Genomic DNA, 19,750 nt, shown 5'->3' with positions numbered 1-19,750 from the left:
CTCACTGCTCTCCCTGGGGCAGAAAGCTGGGCCAGCTGCACACCAGGAGCTGCAGGTTAGTAAGGAACAGGGGGAGATATTTCTGTAGCAGCTCTGGTGAACAGATCCTGCTGTACCATCCCCCCTTCTCCTATCCACAGGATCCCACACACACAATGTGCAGCTGGGGGTGAAAACCTGATCAGCTGCTGGTACCCAGGAATTGTTCTGCTCCCCAGCAAGGGGCTGCAGGTCCAGCCATCCACCCTGGAAAGGCATTTCCCAAAGGGAATCCCTGTCCTTTCCCTCCTGGCAGTTCCCTCTCTGGCTTCTGGCCAGGCCACCTGTGTTTGAAACTCTGTGGGACTTCACTTGGGTTTCTGTGTTATTAATCCTCCCCAAAAGAAATCCCAGGCCTTTCTGGACCTCTTCCCTGTTTGCTAGGACAGCTGCCAGGGCTGTGCTGCTGCTTCATGTCAGCACAGGAGGCACTACAAAGCCCGTGTATTTCCAGAGGGCAAGGGGAGCTCTGTTTTTACTGGTCAAGGCTGCAATCTGATGCTCTCTGCTTTGCTTGCCAGGTACTGGGATGCCTTCTTGGCCCAAACACTGAACAAAACAGGTTGGAATCAAATAATCTGTCTAGGGAACCGGTGATCCTGATAAAAACAGACCTCTGTTCTCCTGGTGTGTCCTAGCTGTCCTCACAAAACTCTCAGACAAGGTACACAGGCTGAAACACCACAATTTCCCTGTTTAGATTATAATCCATATTCAGTGGAGCCCCAATTTAACACTTGATGACACAGGATCAGTGCTCCAAGGAGTGTTGCATACACATGTGCATGCAGGAGGGGATGCAGCAGGAGATGAGGTGTTGAACAATTCTGTCCAGTACCTGAGGGCCATCGTGCACCACTCCTGGCTGGGGCAGACCCAGCAGTGCGTGGCTGGAAGCAGGCAGGTGTGTGGCTCACCGGGCCTTGAAGCAGTTTTAGCAAGCTGCAGCAGTGAAAGTGCTGCATTCACATGCTGATGGATATCTATTTCATTGGGTCTTTAACCATGTCTTGTGGCAAGATCACAGCTTCTCATGGGTTTCAAGTAGGGAGGAAATTCCAGTTTCCAGCAGAGAAGAATGAAGCAAATTCATGTAATCACATGTTCACCTTAGACATAACAAGCACCAGGAAAGAGCTCTCCTTCACTGGTCCTCAGAGACCACATTTCAAATAGAAGTATTCCCTGAAGAGGGAGAAAACAAACAAGGTTTTTGGGCTAGATGATGTGCTCCAGGCTAGAAATGGTGGGTGCTCAACACTGAACTGCTGCCATTCACCATCTCATGCTTGAGCAGTCAGAACCTGGCCTTAAGTCACCTTATTCCATCTATTTTGGGCTAGGAGGACTCAGTGCACTGAAGGAGAACCACTCTGGCTGGTGATGGCAGCAAGGTAGGTGTATGCTTTATGGACGGGGTAGATTTTACCCAGCTCTACAGATTCCTGCAGCATGGGCAAAAGAATCCCAAGTCTGGGAGCTGGGCAGGGAAGCACTGGGGAACAAGAATTTGTGGGATGGGGTTAGCAGTGCTGTCTGCAAGAGTGTTCTACAGGAGCAAGAAGTCACGTTTCAGTGACAGAGCTTTGCTTTTCTTGCAAATTGCACATACTATTGGCAGGAGGCAAAGAATGAGCAGGGGTGGGTCAGATTCCTACTCCAGCTCCAGAGTATTCCTCCTGGGAGATGCTGAAGGGCCCTGCGAGTGCATTACTGGATGCTTCTTTTCCTTGTTTATGTGGTAGAAACATCTGAAAATAATTTGTGCCTGCTAAGCTTTGCGGACAGTCAGGGTTCTGCGTGTGATTTGGTCTCCACCTCAGTCAGGACTAGCTGGGGCTGCTCTGCGTTTGCTCATTAGCTAACGAGACATGATATGGTTAGCAGGGCTCTCTGGGGGCTGCCTTCCACGTGTGGCTGCCGTGGGCACGCGCAGGGCTGGGTGCGGTACCGATGAGCTCAGCTCGGCTGGATCACGCAGGTTGGCAGGGAAGATGCAGTAAGATGGGAAAGGAACATCATCCCCCCAGTTATTACTAACATTGAAAGCATCTGGAGCTGTGGGTTTGGGGACCTGCACCCTGCAGGCCTCGCTGGAGCTCCAGCAAAGCTCTGTGTGAGCAGTACATGCTGACTGATGCTCCTTGGATGATGGATGGAGAAATCTTCTGCAACAATCCCAGGACAAAGGAGAGGATGGCTGAGCAATCGAGGTGGGAGGATGCCCCCCAGAAGGGAAAAATATTTACACCGGGAGGAAGGAAGCAGCTTAGGGGAGGGATGATGCGCTAACCACATGGCTGGAAGAGGAGGTGTGAAGACGTGGTGGGAAACACGGCACTAAGCGGAGAGGACCGGGTGAAACAACCAGAAAGAGTGAGGGGACCGTGAGCATCGCAGCCCAGCGCGCGGGACGCTTAGTGGGGAACGCTCCCGCGGGGGCATCGCGGCGGGGCTTGGCAGCTCCGCGGTGCCCAGCCAAGGGGACTCCGGGCCCGGGAATGGCCGCAGCTCCCCGCGGGCACGGCAGCGATCCCAGCCGCGCAGGGCCGACGCTAACGGGAGCTGCGGCGGGGCCGAAGGGCGCTGCCCACCGCCGGGGCCGCGGGGGAGGCGGGGGCCCGGGCGGGCCGGTGGCTTCCGCCCGGCGCGGCGCATTCCTACCCCGTGAGTCAGGGCGGCGCGGCGGGATGCGGCGTCCCGCGGCCCCGGGCGCTGGCAGCTCCCCGCCGCGGCTCTCCGCGCCGAGCGCCGCTCGGCTCCCGGCTGCTATTTGCATGCCGAGGCCGTGAATGGCGTGCCCGCCCGGCCGGCCCCTGGCACGGGGGAGGAGTCTCCGCGCCCTCCGCGGGCCGAGCTCGGCGGCGCCGGTCCCTTAAGCCGCGCTGGGGGGGCGGCTGGAGCCGAGCGGCCGCTGCGCTTCGCCCGCCGGCTCGGTGAGTGCGGGGCCGGGGGACTCGGGGGGCTGGCCGGGAGGGGCGGCCCCGGGGGTCCGTGCCCCGCCGAGGCACCGGCACCGCGCAGCCCGCGGGCTGCGAGCCTCGCCGGGGCAGGTGCCGCCCCTGGGTGGATGTCGGGAGCTCGGCGGGCTCTGCTTGCGGCTCTAGGTGCGCGTTCAGCCGGTCCGAGTCCTCCCCATCTCCGCGCTTTCCCACCCGTCCCTCCCCTGATGCTGGCACCCGCGCTTTGGCAGCGGCTCTGGGAGATGATCTGGTGGAAAATATATGGCTTTTTACATGTTAAGGTTAGTTTTCCTGCCGGATCGAGTCCCTGAACTGAGTTCTCACACTCTGCACTGCTGGCACGAAGCGAGGGGATCACGGCAGCCTGACGCGAGCAGGACCAAAGCTTTTGCAGGGTTGCACCCTCAGTGCCAAGTCCTTCTGGGCTCCTCAGCGAGCAGCCCCATCCTGCCACACTCATTCCTGCAGTGCCAAAGTGCCCAATGTATATAGTTTGCCCCGTGTTTTTATCCAGTGTAACTCAGGAGAGGTGAGTGGCAGCACAGATGAGTTTTGTCTGGTGCTCGTCCCAGTGCCCCACTCGGTTCTGTGGCTGCTGCTTCTCTTGCAGATTGGCTTCGTGGCGGGGTGCACGGTGCTGGTCAGAGATGTCTCCAAGCCGAGTCTTGGAGCAAGCAGGAAGTTGTTTCCTTTCTTCCTGTTTTTGTCCCCATGCCTGCTAATTTCCTCTGGGAAGAAAACTGCATTCTGCAGTAAAGGGAAAAAATAGTCACACGTAACGGGAAGGGACAAGGCAGTAAAACTTCTGAATGAAGCTTGGGACAAGGAAGGAGCACAGGGTGTTAGCTGCAGTAATGCTAATAGGGTAGCAAGAACAAATAGCTGTCTGGGCTGTGACCACGGGGATAAAAATGGCCCACCTGGGACAAGCTGGGGAGCAGACCCTTGGAAGAATTGCATTTCCACTCCAGTGTATGGAAGGATGTTGCTCGCCAGCTGTTCCATCTCAGTGGTGCAGGTTTGCAGGAGGAGGTGATGACTCGTGTTAGATTGGTTGATATAGTTGGAAGAAAGAGGTGAACTTTAGCTACTTCCTTTAAGCTTTGATTGTTAAATGGACTTTATAAGAGGGCTTGTCTGCCTTTTTTTTAACCCTCAGTTGCTCTAATAACAGCTATCATTTCTCCCTCCTACTGCATCCCTCATGTCCTTAAATCTTTGTGGCTGCTGCTGCTCAGCCCAGGTCTCTCCTGTCTGTGTGCAGGCTCTTGGGAGCCTGTGCCATTTCTGAGCTGGGATACTGCCAGCTTTCCAGGAGGTGCTGTGCATTTGGAACAGCTCCCCAGCTTTGTCCTGGCCTCTGTGCTCGTTTGTCCTGAGCCCCCAGGAAGGCAGCAGCTCTGGCATGTGGATGTGTGTCCGTGCTGTTCCTGCTTCCGTGCGTTCCCATGAAAGGAGGTTGATGCTGTGCAGTGTAAAAGCAACTCCCACAAAACTAGTTCTGCTCTGGGACTTCCCATGACAGGCCTTTTTTTTTTTTTTTTTTTTTTTTTTTAAGCAATCCACTTGCAAGAGATCTGCCTACAAACTGGCTTTTCAGGTTCTGGGGAAAGCCATGGGTTGGCCCTGGTCTCGGGAATGTCTTGTTCTGTGCTGGGTAGGCTTCATCCAGGGGGTTGAGCTTTGAATGTGGAGAGTGCTGCTGGCCTGCAGAGCACAGCAGAAACTTCTCCAACAAGCTGGTCCTCTCTGTGTCGTGGTACTGAGACCGTGTGGCCCTGATGTGTCACCTCAGGCAGGAATTGTGTCCCTCAGAGAGGGCCAGCACCTCGTCACTGGACTTGGCAGACAGCTCGTTTCACTTTCGCGGCAGGGACTGGACTGCGCCAGGTCGCCAGGCAGGAATAGGAATTCCTTTTGGGGTCATCAGTCCTGTTCCTCTGGAATCCAGCCCCGGAAAGTAGCCAGCAAGTCCCAACATGTTCCCTTGAAAGCGGCAGGGTCTGCTGAGTGTGGCATGATAGGACAGTTTATTCTGGGCACAGAGCCCTCATGCTCAGTTATAATTAGTAAAGGTTTGATTCTCTTCAGTGTGTTGGATCTCTCTGCAGTGCAAACACAGCCTGCCTAGTGCTGAAGGCCTGAGATGGGCAACATAACCAGGATTACTGGCTTGTTTTCCTCTTCCATTCAGTGTGTCCAGCAGGAAGTTGAGCAGAGCATGTGTTGTGTGAAACCTGTGTTGCTGGGGATGTGCCTGCCAAGCAGGACTGACATTTCTTTATCTGTCACTCTACAGCTTTATCCAGCAGACCAGTCTTTTGATAAGATTCTTCCCTTGTGCTGCCTTTCTTCCATAGCTGTCTCTGGAGGCTTTGGCACCCCGTGGAGACCATGCATCTTTCTCAGAGTTTCCAGCATTAATTGTGGCCTGACATGACACCTCTATTAATTGCTGTTCCTGCAGCCACCAGCCTGTCGCCTGTATATGATACATTTCAATAGAAATACTTAAAACTCAAGGATGGATTCCTTCCTTAACATTTTCCCTGAGCTCAGATGTGGATTAGTTTCCTTTCTTTTCAGCTGAAGAGGTGCTGGACTCCAAGTTTAACATTTATCATCATCTAGTTGGAAGGAAAGGAAACATGAACTGTGCAAATCTCACACAGTTGCTGTGAGGTTGACTCCCAGCTGCTGGGTATGTACATGTTGGAGTTTTAAGGAACCCATAGAATGCATGTATTGCCCGCCTGCTCAGGGAGCTGTGTTGCATCCTCTCTGCTGTGTGACAACAACTCAGTGTGTGCTGTGGGTGCTGCAGCCTGAATTTCATGGGATTTGTGTCTGGGTTGCGGGTAAAACATCCCAGTGCTGCTGGAAGGTAGGATGAAGATGGTTTCTTTCTACAGAGCAGAGTGTCCAGGGTTGTGAAGGTAGTTCTCTCCTTGGTGGCTGAATTTTTTTCTTAGCCTTGTGGTTGGTTGCTTTGTTTTGTTTTTGTTTGTTTATTTTTTGCTTTGTTCAGAAGTAGCGGACCTGAATGGGCATCAGGTCGCTTACTCTGCTAGTGCTCAATAATTCCCCTCTGAGAGAATAACATGTAAAAGGGACAGTCTTAGCCCTGCAGCTCTTAGTCTAAAGAGATTAGGCAGGCAACAGGGCAAGATTTAACCTTGGAAGGAAATGGATCTGTTTGGCAGCATTTCCCATGGTCATGCTGGCAGCTCTGTTTCCATGTCCTCGAAGAACCCCAAGCTAATTTGGTGTGTGATGTGTGCTCAGACCATCCAGGCCTGCTTGCACTGAGTTGTGGAGACCCTGCAGTGCAGCCCAAGGTGGGCAGGGCTTGCCTGCCAACCTCTCTGTTTTCCCAGGCAGAATGTGCCACTGGGAGTGAGGTTTCCACAGGGAGAAGTGGAAATGCGTCTGTGCTGAGATTGCCTATTGTCATCCTTGGTAGTTGAACTTCTGGGATTTCCGACTGTTTGCTCCTTTTTTTGGTCCTACTCATGTTGCTGCTGTCCGGGACCAGCTGAAGCTTCAGATCACACCTCTCATCCTTGATTCAATCCATGCTGCTGTAGGAATGAAGAGGTGTTGTTTTTTTTTTTTTTTTGTAATATGTGTTGGGATGGTGCAACAAAGAGCAAATTAGCAGCTGAGTTTTTTGACCAAATCATCCAAACTATGGTCAAATCCTTCTGAGTAACAGTGTCTGTTTCCCACTGGGTGAAGACAGAGAGTTTATTCTTCACATTTGTCTTAGGGGTCAAATCTCCTAAAGCTATAAGAGTGCACGTTTCACTGCTTGTGTGCTCTACTTGTTGCAAATGTCAGATTGACATAGGGCTTGTTTTTGCTGTAATTTCCTTTGGATGCGCTCTTCAACTATCTAGATAAACAATTTATTTCAAATATAATTACAGCTCCTTTTTGCCTACCAAAGAAATGTTGGAAATGTGGTGATGCAAACCTGAGCGCGGATATGTTCTTAAATTCTGGGGCCTTCAGCAACAAACAGACCTTGCCTTAGTAATCAGAGCATCTCTAAAGCACAGTGTTTATTAAAGGAAATGCAATTTCTTCTCAGTGAAGTCTGAGGTGTCATTGCACAATACTTCCCTGGCACAGTAGAGCCTTCCCAGGGGGAGAAGAGATAGCAAGCCATGCCTGATCTTGCCTTTTCTGGAAAGCTTACCTTTGCCACCTCCTCCCCTTCCTGTTTCCCCTCTGCTCAGAGCCAGCCCCTTGCTCTGCTGGTCAGCAGCAATCCCTGCTTTGAAGGTTTTCTTTCCTTTAAAAAGGAACAATCCCTATGAGGTCATCCTGAAACTGCACAGGACGCTGCATTTACAGTCCTTCAGTCCTGGCACTTGCTTGGCTGTGGCTCAGTGAAAATTAGAGTTGCTTGGATTTTAAAATCTGGAGGGCTCAAACAGCTGGGTTGACAAATGCAGCTTCTGTATTTCGGGAGTTACTGCCCTGTAGTAATCGGCACATGGGAGATTTGTTACTCTGTTGCTTAAATTCAAAGACTTAAAGTAAACTGTAGAAAGCCGTGAGTTGTTTTGTGAAAAAGTGAGTGTAGCTTCCTTTTCCCTGGCTGTTCTAGGACTGTAATTTCAGGGAGAGCAGTGGGCGAGAATGTGCTCTTCACTCAGACTGAAGAAGTGTGGTTCACATAGAATTTTAATATTTTTTTGCTAAACCAAGCTAGATTTATGATTACTTCTATTAGCATTATGAACGAGTTGTTGCACTGGGCACACGATGAATGTGCAGAGGTGTGCACACACCTGCAGAGCAGGACAAGCTCTTCCTGCAGCTATTTCCAGTTGGACACAGCAGGAGATGGTGTGTGCCTGGCCACCAGGCATGAGCCAGGGGAGAAATCAGAGCACCAGAGTGGCTCTCCTGGGTCTTTGGCTACATCAGCTAATGGTGAGGGACAGCAGCCAAACCAGCTCTGCTCTGAATTCTTGGCTGTTTAATTGGTCCTTTGAAGGATCTCCTCCAGGCCTTGGCTGCTGTGGGAATTTTTTATTCTCTCACTCGTGCCCAGGTGAGCAGAACTGTAGTGGTGCTGGAGAAAACAGGTGTGTGATGGGGATGCTCTGACTGTCAAAGGAACATGCCAAGAAAGCTGTCCTGAGTGGCTCTGTGGCTTCCATCCTTCCTGAATATAAAGTCTGTCTTCTGGTGGCTCCAGCGTTTGTTATTGTTATTTCCTCTAAGATTTTTTTGGGTTGCTATTCAGAGTGGTTTTATGTAACTTTCCATAGGAAATGTTGTCATTTGTGGCAGTTTTGATCTCTTTTGCCATTGAAACGTTTTTATTTAGCACAACAAACAGTGATTCTTAGCTGCTTTTAGTACCCAGAGTCTTTGCTGTAGAGGATGAGTAGCTTTTGGTCTAGCATAATTTTTGGTTTGGCCTATTGTGATCTTTTAGGGGAGGTTGCTTTTCCATCAATTGTTTATTGATATTGTATTTTCTAAATGAACAGTGTTGTAATCACTAAGACACATTACATTACCAAGAAGATTACTCTTGAGCTGGGTGCATGGACAGCAGCTGTTCCAAAATCAGCCAGAGCCAGTGTTTACTTCTGTCCTGAGTGTCATCCCAGCACGGTGTTCCCAGCTTGCCTTGTGTCCTGAACCCTTGCAGGACTCATGATGAATATGAGAGCTGGTAGAAAAAACTTAAAAATGCAGAATTTCAATGCAAATAATACATTTGTTGGGTTTGTCTTTTGTTTCCTAATGTGGGGTCATGACTGCACTGACAAAAGCCTTTTTGTGACTGTCACCTTGCTGCATAATTGAAGCAGTGACTGTGCTCATGGTACCTGTGGGTCAGCCAGAACTTAACCAGTCATCTCTTTCACTAGTAATGGGAATAAATCTGGAACAGGGTCCTCTGAAGTCCCACTGAATCGTTCAAATGAGTTAAATGTGCACTGCAATGGTGTCTGTGATCTCTCTTTCCTGGGGAAGGTGCAGATCATGCAGAGTGCTGTGACAACTGTGCTTGGAGGCTGCTGGGAATCCAAAGGGCTCTGCTGGCTCAGCCCAGGCACCACTGAGCCACCAGGGTGCAGGAGCAAGGTTGGCATAGATGATCCTTCTCTGGTAGCTGGTAATGGATCTCGTGGTGGAAACAGCTCCTGGGCAGGACCAGTGCTCTGCTGGCTTCCCTGAGGAATGGGAATGCTGCTCTCAGCTTGGTGTGCCATCACTGGAGCTGTTGGCAGGTGTCTCATCATGCTGTGCCCTGGTGGAGCTTGTGAGTGCCAGGCTGTGAGCAGACTTTTAGGATGTGGCTGCTGGAAATGTGGCTGTTGGATGTGGTGGCAAAGCCGCAGGGTGTGTTCACAGAGAAACATAAACAGGGTGAAGAGCCAAAGTGCTCCAGAAGGGTTTCCACTGCTCCCCCCTGGTTGTTGGTTGATTTATGTGCAGGCTGTTGCCCTTGCTGGTATCTCAGTGGGCTGTAGATGGCTCTGGGCTGGGTTTGCTCTGGAAGGTGGGGTTGGAGATCGCTCACTGCCCAGGCCCTGTGTGTGCTTGGCTGGTGCTGCAGACCTGCCTCTGTCATCACACGTGCTGAGGAGATGGAAAATCTCCTCTGCCCAGCCTGCTCTGCTTGGCTCCCTTCCACTTGCTTCCTTCTGGGTGCTCCAGGCCATGGGTGAGCTGGGGAAGCTCCTTCCTTGGGAGCCCCTCTGTGGAAGCTGCCTGGGTATGAGGCTTGGCTGTCAGCTCTGGAGAAATCTGTGGATGGTTTGGATGTTTTCCCATCTAATGACCCCACCAAAAAATTCACTCTGCCTCTGGTGGTACAGTAGTATTTTATTTCTGTTGCACTCAACATCTGCACTGCGGGCGCTTCTCAGAAGATTATTTAGAGACACTGAACCCACCACCTCCCTGGGATAATTGTTGGCTTCCCACAGTGTTACAAATCTGAGTTTTGGCCGTGTTTTCAACAATCACTTCAAACTATACAGCCTCGAGAAGCAGTCCAGTCATCTGGCTCCAGCTGCTCCGTTGGTTCCTGTTCTTCCCCTTTCCTTCTGCTGGCACAAGTGTTTGTGGAGCCACGTGGGAAGGAGCTGGGGCTGGAACGAGCCATTTTCTCTGCTGAGCTCATGTGGGTCGGTTCCCAGTGTGGATCACCCAACAGCTGTGGGGATGCTGGTGCCAGCAGGAGGAGGAGGGCAGCACCCTTGGCTTGTGTCTCTTTCAAGCCTCTGAGACATCTTTTTAGCTTGAATATTGAGCATTGGTTTCTGAGTTCTTGTTACTATTTTGCCCTTTGTCTGCTGCAACAAAAGGACCTTGAAGATCAGCCTGTTGCTTGTGAGTGTTTGCATTTGGGGAATCATCTTTTAACCTGCAATTGAAGGAGTTCAACTACAGATCTGGGGACTAACAGAAATCAGAAGAGTTTTTGAGCTTCCTGTTTTTCCTCTCTTTCCTATATGAGGCCACCACACCTTCAGGCCCCAAGTGAAGCTGCTTTGAAAGTTTTTAATGCTGGTGTTCAAGTAGGAACTAATTTTTGTTTGATTTCCATCATAACCTTCATGTTTTTCTGAAAACCAAGAAAATCAGTTGCTCAAAGGGATATCAGGTCTCCTTTCTTGATCATGGGATTGGCTCACGTACATCCAGACTTCACTGGCAGATGTTTTCATTACCTGTACTTAAAACCTTCTGTCTCTGTATGCAGCTAAACCTTTTCTAAGTTCAGTAGGTCCCAGCTGAAGCTTTGCACTCCTGCTGTGTCTCTTTGAATACCATCCCTCTACAAGGCTTTGCATGAAATACCAACCCAATATAGCTTCCCATTGCCTGTCTAGGGGTTTGCCTGGCCTCTTCCAAACCAGGCAGTTTCAGCTTGTATTTCTCAACTAATTCAATTAAGTGGTTCATGGTGAGATCCCCAGTGGGGATGGAGTAGGACAGTTTCACACAGGCAGGGGATGACAGCTCAGGGTTGTATTTGATGTCTCACCTGAGCTGCTGTCATGCTGAGCCATCACTGAAGAGGCTGGTCCTACCCTTCCTCTCTCAGGGCTTATCTGAAATTGTCTGAGCCTCTTCAGGGTGCCAGATCAACAGGAAATAATTTACTAGGGTTAGTTTGTGCTGGTAAAACACCTTGTAGTGGCTCAGTGGAGTAAGGCAAGCCTGCTCCCTGGGCAGCAGCTAGCTGGCAGACGGCTTTGCTCACCAGCAGAAGCCAGAGCCCAGAGGAGCTGTAGCCTGTGTGATTTGGTGCAGGCTCTTGGAAGTGGCAGCACTCAGGCAGAGCTTGTGCATGGCAGAGAGCAGCGGGAGGGACAGTGGGGTGTGTGTGGGACTGGCAGTGCTGCGGGGCAGGGCTCAAAGGGCAGAGTGTCTGCACAGCTCTGCCAGCCTTGTGCTGCTTGGGCTGCTCAGACCCAGCTTCTGCTGTGGCAGCCTGGGGGTCTGCAAAGCCTTACAGCACTTCCCAGCTCAGCAGCCAGCGTTGGGAAAGGTGGAGAGGGTCCTGGGCAGTGCTGATGGCTTTGTTTCATTTCTCAGGTATTTTCTTAGGGTGGGCGGTGGTGGTGGGCTCAGCCAAAGCTTGGGGGTTGCTGTGCCCTTAAAAGCTTTCCCCAAGTGTGGCCTGTCCCACCTTCCCTGTCCCTGCCTGCCCTCAGCCCCTCCATCTGGCCTGTTTCAAAGGGCTGGCTCACGCCTGGTGCTTGGGATATTGTTTGTAACTCCTTGGGTCTGATCCATGCTAGATGGTTTTATTGGCAGCCACGAGACTGAAATCCCACTGCTCCTCTTCTCCTTGGACTTCCTGCCTTTTCCCTGCTGTGCCAGCAGCAATCCTCCTGGAGAGAGAGGCACAGCCAGGAGCTGTCTCCTCTGGCTCCCCTGGCTCATCCTCTCTGGAGAACACCGTGAGGATCCCGGGTTCTTTGCTGTGTCCTCCTGGATTCCTGTGCCTCAGCCAGACCCCTTCAGGTACATGGGGCTTGCCTGGGACTTGGTGTAGCAGGCACTGTAAATACAACTATTGCAGTGAATGGGTTTGAAAAATAGAGGAAACCAGCTGGAATCTGACCAGGGAATGTGGTGATCAGATCGCAGTGCTGTTGTTACCTCCTGGGGGTGTCTGGAGGAACACGCACACACTGGGCTGGAGAGGAGCAGTGCTGTTGGAAGAAGCAGATGCTGTTTGTTTGTGTGGTAGTGTTGAATTAAGTTGGGGTTTTGGTTTGGCTTGGTTTTTGTTTGGAATGTTTGGGGAGGGGGGGGAAGGCAGCTTTATTTTAAATGGGAATGCTGGCAAAATGGAGATTTTGGAAGAAAAAATCAACGTGGAAATTGCTTCAGTTGTCTTTATAAATGGAAGGATGGTCTTTCTTTGCAATGACTGTGCAAGCTTCTAAATGTATTTAGGATGCTTGTCAGTTTTAGGAGCATGCTCACGCTTCTGGACAAAGCTTTTCCTTCGCTCTTTGGGTCAGTAGATTTCACTAAGCAGCTTTCCTTGATCATGTGCCAACTTTGTTATTTAATGTGCTCTCTCCTTTCTTAGCCTGACCCACAGCACAGTGAATTTGCCTTTCATTCTGGTTATGTGACCTTGCTTTCGCACAGATCATTTGCAGATGAATTTCCCAGACTATCTGCTATTGATACAATTTTTCTTTTGTTTGTTTATCTGAATTGAAATGGACATTATTAATATTTTTTATGTTGCTACCAGCTGATCAGTTAGAAGAAGCTGGATTTGCAAATATCTCTCATTCATCCTCGTAGTTGCATATTCCTGAGTTTTGTGGTGCTGGCGGAACAGAGTGCACTAAGCAAGCACAGGGAAGAGGTCTGAAACAACCCCTGTACGAGGACCGAGCTCCTGGATGTGGGTGTGGGAAGAGGGGATGGTAGGAAGAGATCTGTAGGGTCAGGACTTGCATGGAGAAAGAGGATAGGGAAAAGCTGATCACTGTTCTAGTCCAAGAACTACAGAGCAACAAATGAACCCAGGAAATGGCAGGTTTGCAGACGAGCTGGAGCAGGTTTGTCACACAGTGTGTGTTTCAGCTCTGGAGCTTTGTCATGTGCAGTTATGAATACTAGAAGTTTGCTTGGATTAAAAAATGAGCTTGATAAATTCTGCAATAATAACCATTGGATGGGTATAGAGATGGATACAGAACTGCTGCATGCAAAGACATTCTGGCCCGAGAAGCCTATGAGTTACTCACAGCACGTGCCATGGCTCTGTCCTGGGAGACAGGACTGTCGAGTGATCCAGTGCTCCTACCCCGTGCCAGGCATCCTCAGCTGGAGATGAGATTCTGGCTTTAGGGGGCACTGAGCTGACCCTGCATGGCTGCGCTCTGTGTGTTCCCATCCTGCTGCTGTTGGTGGCCTCTTGACAGTACTGAGAAATTGGGATTGATAGTATGGGACCATTCAAACAAAATACGTATTAATGCAGTCAACTTTGAAACAAAGCCCACTGGCCTGATGAAATACATGAACACTGGAGCCTGAAACATTGACCCCTAAAAGTAACCAAGGGGTCAGTGTGAAACCCAGCAAGTGCTTTCACTGCAGTGCTGAGGCAGAAATTAGCAGCACTTTGGGTGAGGGCCAGGTGTGATAATGGGTGTTACCTGCCATGCAAAGGCTGTTGGACCATGTTCCTGTACATCTGTGCACACAGCTAAGCACTGATGCTCATCTGGTCTATATATCTGTGTATTCAGCTGGATCCACGTTCAGGCTCCCCGTTAACGCCCTGGATTCCTGCTTCTGATACCCCAGGCCGTTTTGTGCCTGGGGCAGAGGCAGTTGCCTGACCTGTGCTGTGGCTGATTATTCATACAGAATTCACAGTGCTTGCCCTGGCAGGGCTTGATCCAGTCGTAGGAGTTCGTAAGGTTTATTTTTGGCCACTCCAAATGCACACTGGGAATGCTGAACAGCTCTGCCTTCACTGCACTCTTTTACTGGGAAGTGAACCTGTTAGTGAGTAAAGAAGGTTGAACTGGTAGGGGGATTTGCTCCAACATATTCTGTTTGCAGCCACCCTGGAAACTCACTTGGGGTTTAAATACTGAATGCATTTAGACAATTATTATATGTGCATTTTTATGCTTTGCTGCTTAAAGAGCTCTTTAACTACTGAAGCAGGGAGAAAGCACAGCAGTCCATTGCTCTGTCAGAACGTGAATTTCATCTTGAGATCTTCACCTTGCCTAAAACACAAAGTTGAATCAACTTTGGAGGTAATTTTAAGGCCACGGGCTTGACCCCTTTGTGTGCATGCCCTGTCCTCTTTGGCAGGTGTGTACACCCTGCAGATCCCATGTGCAAGTCTGCAAGGGTGGCAAGGAAGCCAGTGAAGATACGTGGACATCACTGTCTGTGGTCTGTGGCAATTTAGGAGGGGAAACTCAAAACAGATTTAATCAGAAGTCTTTCACAGGGTTTCACATTATTGCAGCAACTTTCGGGCAATACAGACATGATTCATCCTCTGCCTTCCTGGCTTGGCCTCACTGATTGATAGAGCTGCAAATCCTGCACGTTTGTATTCTTCACACCCAGAGCTCCTGCTCACAAAGGCAGCTCTGAAAGTAGACAGGAAGGATGTTGAGTGATGTTGGCTCAGTGGTGAGATGCTGGAAAAAGCAGAGTTGCTACTTTGGAGGCTCTGAATTTGCCCTTGAAGGCACAGGAAGGAGGCTCTTGAGTTGTGTGAAATAGATTGTGTTTGGTTGTGCCAGAGTGGTGGCTCTGTCTCTCTTGGCTGATCTCTGATTAGGACACCTTGAGGACATTCCTGTTTGTGATCCTCAGAGGTAAATGCTGGAGTATTTCAGTATGAGAAATTTGCTTTGCTTTCTCACCTCACCATGAAGACAAATTTGCAAGACCTTCCAGTAAATCATGTCTCACAGCAGATTTACTCATAGCAAGCACAGGCAGGAGTTCCCCTAGTACTCTCACTGTTCTTATCTTACAGGAAGTTAGAACAGTTGTATTTAGCCACTCCTGCAGCGCGGCGGGGAGGGAAGGAAGGATTTGTGTCCCTCAGATGCACAGCACTGCATCTGTGCAACAGGACTGTGGTGCATGTATGAAGGGCATGTCTGTACAGGCTAGATCATGAATTCCCAGACTTTTGGGGGCCTGTGGTATTTGCTGAAACCCAACCTTCATCCACCTACAGCTGAGTCCTCCCTTTCTGTCGTTCCGGCTCAGCTGAGCACGGTGCTCCTGGCAGCCGGCCCGGCTCTGCGACTGAACCAGCAGCTGGCCTTCAGCTCCTTTTAGATGAGATTCTCTCCTAACCCTATCCAGATCATCCCCCACTCCCATCTCCCATTTGTTGACCTATTTCCCCCCTGCCTGCCCCCCTGCCTTGTGTCTTTTGCAGTGGTGTGTGCAGTTCCTTTCCAGAGCAGCTGTGGGAATATGGGGGAAATGCCCTGCGAGGCAGCGCACGTTTCAGGGAACCAGTGCCTAATTTAGGCTGGGAGGTACCCGTGCAGGTTGACTGGCTCAGCCACTACAAGGCTGGGATAATTCAGGCAGCTCAGGGCCTTGTTTTGTTGCATGCCAAATGTCTCTGAGGGTGGAGATCTCTCTGGTCCTGGCCTAGGACTTGGCCTCTCTCAAGGAAGAATCCTTATGTGTTGAAGTCACTCTGCATTTAAAATAAATGGGCTCTGTTGACACTGTAAGAGCACTAAGTTTTAATTCCAACAGAGTTTTTCTCCTACTCCCTGTCAAAGCATGTGTGCCTGCTGATTTAACTGGTTGCTTATTCCATCTGTCCACTGTGGTGAAGAGGCTGGGGCACTTGATTATTTTTGTCCCCTATGGCTAAGGGCCATAGGCCAGGCTCGTGCCATGCAAGGAGAGAGCCCAGAGGGAATGGAATCCGTTGTCCTATGCAGCACACATGCTTCCCACTGTTCACTTGAAGTTGTGCGTGTGATAGGAGAGGAAAAAATAAAAACTTGTAGCGTAATTTAGGTTGGAAAGTACCCATGCAGGTATCTGAGCTGATCTGCCTCCAGTGAAATCTGTTTTCTGAATTGTTTCTCGGAGCATGCACAGTGAAGTGGGTGCTCTGCCAGCCTGAAGGCTCCTGTGGTCCCAAACAGGAGGGCAGAACTTCAGCAGAGTGGGCAAGATGACAGCGAGTCACTTTGCTCACTGCGGTGTTTGGATTACACAGCGGTTTTTATTTAAATACCATATCATTATTATTTATGTATGAAAACCACTCTTAGTTCAGGATAAGTGCCAGTTTTCTAATGTTCATGCTATACTGGTATTGCTCTGTGCACTGTATTGTGTTTCTAGAAAATCACTACATTTAAAAGAGATTAGAAACAGCGATGAGAAATGGCCGCTTGTTAATTGCTAAGTGGTGGGTGAGTTGGAAAGTGTGGTTCTTGGCTTTGGGTGGGCAAAAAGGGGTGTTTGTGAGTCACAAGCTGGTTTTAGAGGGAGGCCAGTGGCTTTTGATACTGCAGTTACTTAGCTGGTTGGTCTGGATCCAGATCTCATTAAGATTTAATTCATGGCTTGTTCTTAAGGAATCTGGATCTCACAGTAGTCTCAGCAAAAATCTTAATGGGAGGCGACTCAACCTTGTGACTGCAGTGTCTGTATCTGGCTGCAGGCTCTGTGACCTCTGAGTGTCAGGTGCTGAATGAGCAGCGTGGGCACAAGCTGTGACCCCTGAGCCCTCATGAAGCACTTTGGGAATTCATCCCACGTGGGGCTTGGGGCCCGTCAGTCACAGCTGGAGGAGAACCCTCTGCTCACCCTGCCAGCATGGGCTGTGAGGGATGAGCCAGGTTCCCTCCTGACTCTGGTGTCTCCCCTCTCCCAGGCCTGAGGACAAGCGTGGGACGATGTCGGAGGCGCGACACGACAGCACGAGCAGTTTACAGCGGAAGAAGCCACCATGGTTAAAACTGGACATCCCGGTGCCAGTGCCCATGGCCGTGCCAGAAGAGCCCCCCCAGCCTGTGCAGGTACAGGGGCTGGGGAGCAGGGAGGGGCTGGGGAGGGATGTGCTGGGAGCATCCCTGTGCCTGGATCCTCATCAGTCCTGGCTGAGGGAAAGGCAGCGTGTGATGGCAGGGCGTGAGGCCACATAAGAAGGGGCAGAGCCTTTGAGCAAATTTATGAGCAGTAATTAACTCCCCTTGAAGGGGATGTGGGAGGGATGAGGGTGGGTGGCTGATGTGCTCACATCAGTTGATGTGAGTGTTTGGATGTGGGCATTGTGAAAAGTGTTTTGGCTGGGATATGAGATGAGGTATTCAAACAAGCATTTCTTAAGGGGGCTGGAGGACTGAAGGTCTCCCAGACAAGCATGAGGGCCCGGAAGTGCTGGAGCTTGTGCTGAAATGAGCAGGGTATGAATCTGACTTATGAACAGCCAAGATAATGACAGACTTTCATCAGTAACAGCAAAGAACAGTTACTGGCAACACAAAGCTGTTAGCAGCGTGAGGAACATAAGAGGACCATGTGGGATGAGAAACATATAACACTGAGGAGTGCTGAAGTAGAGATGAGGTGATAGGTTAATAGGAGCAGTGCAAAGCGTGCGAGTAAAACACCCTTATTTCTGCTGGGAATAGGGCGAATATCAGGAATACCTGGTACAAGGTATTAAAAACTGCTGTAGGGGTGAGACCTGGGTCTGAATGCTGGCTGCTTGTGTGGCCTTGCTGCAGGAACAAAGACTTTGTGCACCGAAGGCAGAGCCAAAGGGTTCTCGCTGCCTGTCTCCATGGGTGTGTTCAGGGCCTGGGTTCAGTCACTTATGTGAAAAAAAGTTTAGTCACTAGAGAAATGGAGGGTTATACAGCTTCCCTGGAGGGGGCCGAGGACAAGCTTGTCTTAAGAGGAAACTTCTATTGCACTAGGACCAGCAAGAACTGTCCTCTTCATCATTCTGTGATCCAGGGATACAAATGCACTTCACTTACGTGACAGCTCCTGGCAGATAAATCTTGGTTCTGGTCTTCCCTTGGAAGGAAAGGGTTTGGGGGTCAGTCTGTAGGGATAGAAGTGGAGTTCAGGGTTTTACCAGTGCAGGTTGATACCTTCTGAATCAATTATTTAAGGTTCTGATGGATCTTCCCTTATCTGGAATCTCTAAACCCAGCTGGGCACCTGGAGGGACACTCTGTGCTTATGATGGAAGCTGGTGGAGGTGGTGTTCTCAGCACAGCCCAGGCTGTCAGGATAAGAGTGCATTGTGTGCTCCTCTGACTTACAGCCTGAGGATCTGTGTACTGCTTTTACATAAAAGATATCAAAACTGTTAATGTAAGTGGAAATCAGGAGCTTTCTGGGCTAGAGAGGCTGAAGTAGTCTTGAGGCAGAGACAGTGTCTGACCAGAGGATCGATCAGAGTTCACTTGCCAGAGGGGCAGTCTGCTCAGCCTGCCCTGTACAAATGGGACATGGTGTCTCTGCTGAGCTGATAAAAATGCAGTCCAGAGCAGCCCTGGGGAGGCAGTTGTGTGAGCTGAGAACAGCCTGGTGACTTGTGTCACATTTGGTAGGTGACATTTAGCCAAGACATGTGAGTGTGCCCAGGCAATTAGGCTGTGAACAAAGCTTGCTTAGGCTGCACCAGGCAGCAACAGCAGACCCACCCACAGCTCTCACAGGCTTTCAGTGCAGATCCAGAGCCACTTAAGAAGCAAATCCCACTGACTGCGCTTCTCTTGACATTGTGGAGTGTTACACTGTGCTCAGGACATGCCTTTTCCCCATTCCCCGAGACCCCTATGACTCTGATCAGATAACCCTGGACCCCTCCTTCCTGCCCTGACAGGGTTGGCGGAGAGCCAAGAAGCCCTCCCTGTCCAAAGCCTAGATAAACCCCTAACATTTCCTGTTTGTTCTCTTTGCCCCGCTCTTTCCCTTGGACATCACAGAATAAAGAGAGCTGGACAACACACATTGGGGTAAGAGCCTCTTTTGGAGATCTTTGCCCATCTCCTGATGTTCCTCCCCTCAAAGCCTCGGATCTCTGGGCTAGCCTGATAATTTAGGGGCTGAGAGAGGGGGAAACATCAGTGGAGTGGTCTAGGAGAGTGTGATTCGGGTAGACAACAGCCAGGAGGATGTGTTGCAGGAGAGCTGGGGCAGTACATGTTGAAGTGCTGACCTACCCACCCCAGAAGTCTGACTGCCTCCCGCTTGCCTCGCAGCCGGTGCGGCGCCAGGCGTTCCTGCGCAGCGTGAGCATGCCGGCCGACAACAGCCGCGCGCCGTCCCTGCCCCACGACCCCGCCCGCAGAGCCGCGCTGCAGCGCCAGACCTCCATCACACAGACCATCAAGAGGTGAGGCACGGAGCTCCTGGAGCATTCTGCCGTCCAGTGCCATGCTGGAGCTGTGCATCGGTGATTCTCTGCTCATCCCACTGCCTGCCACAGCAGGGTTAGGCTGAGTCCCTCATTGCCTGCTGAGGCTGGGGAAGAGTGGGTGTATGGGAATCCAGGGCTTCCTTCTTCCTTCCTTGGAAGGTCTGGGACCCTGGCAGGGGGTCAGGAACCCCCCTGTACAGAGCCCCCAGAGACACTGTCTGTGATCTCTGTCCATGGAAAAGAGTTTTCAATCTTACAGGATGAATTACCAGCTCTGAGTGTTTGATATAAATGATAATTTAGTGTGGCACAGGTGCAAAAGTAAAAT

General features: G+C 50.6%; 1 protein-coding gene across 8 annotated transcripts in view; it reads left to right on the top strand.

The window, feature by feature from the left end:
* Positions 1–2,727: 2,727 nt before the first annotated feature.
* Positions 2,728–19,750, top strand: part of RHBDF1 (rhomboid 5 homolog 1) — a 35,576-nt gene continuing 18,553 nt past the window's right edge. For 2 of the 8 annotated variants that reach the window (XM_030284677.4, XM_030284676.4), the window contains exons 1-3: positions 11,996–12,014; positions 16,918–17,062; positions 19,265–19,398. In XM_030284677.4, coding sequence (XP_030140537.4) covers positions 16,940–17,062; positions 19,265–19,398 — 257 coding nt within the window. In that variant the 5' untranslated portion in view covers positions 11,996–12,014; positions 16,918–16,939. Of the gene's footprint in view, positions 2,976–5,588; positions 5,704–11,995; positions 12,015–16,917; positions 17,063–19,264; positions 19,399–19,750 lie in introns of those variants that run through there. The other 6 variants (XM_030284678.4, XM_072935686.1, XM_030284682.4 and 3 more) reach the window with 5 other exon arrangements.

Source organism: Taeniopygia guttata, chromosome 14, assembly GCF_048771995.1.
Source record: "Taeniopygia guttata chromosome 14, bTaeGut7.mat, whole genome shotgun sequence".
NCBI lineage: Eukaryota > Metazoa > Chordata > Aves > Passeriformes > Estrildidae > Taeniopygia > Taeniopygia guttata.
The sequence above is the reverse complement of the archived record's forward strand: the minus strand, read 5'-3'. Positions and strand labels throughout refer to the sequence as shown.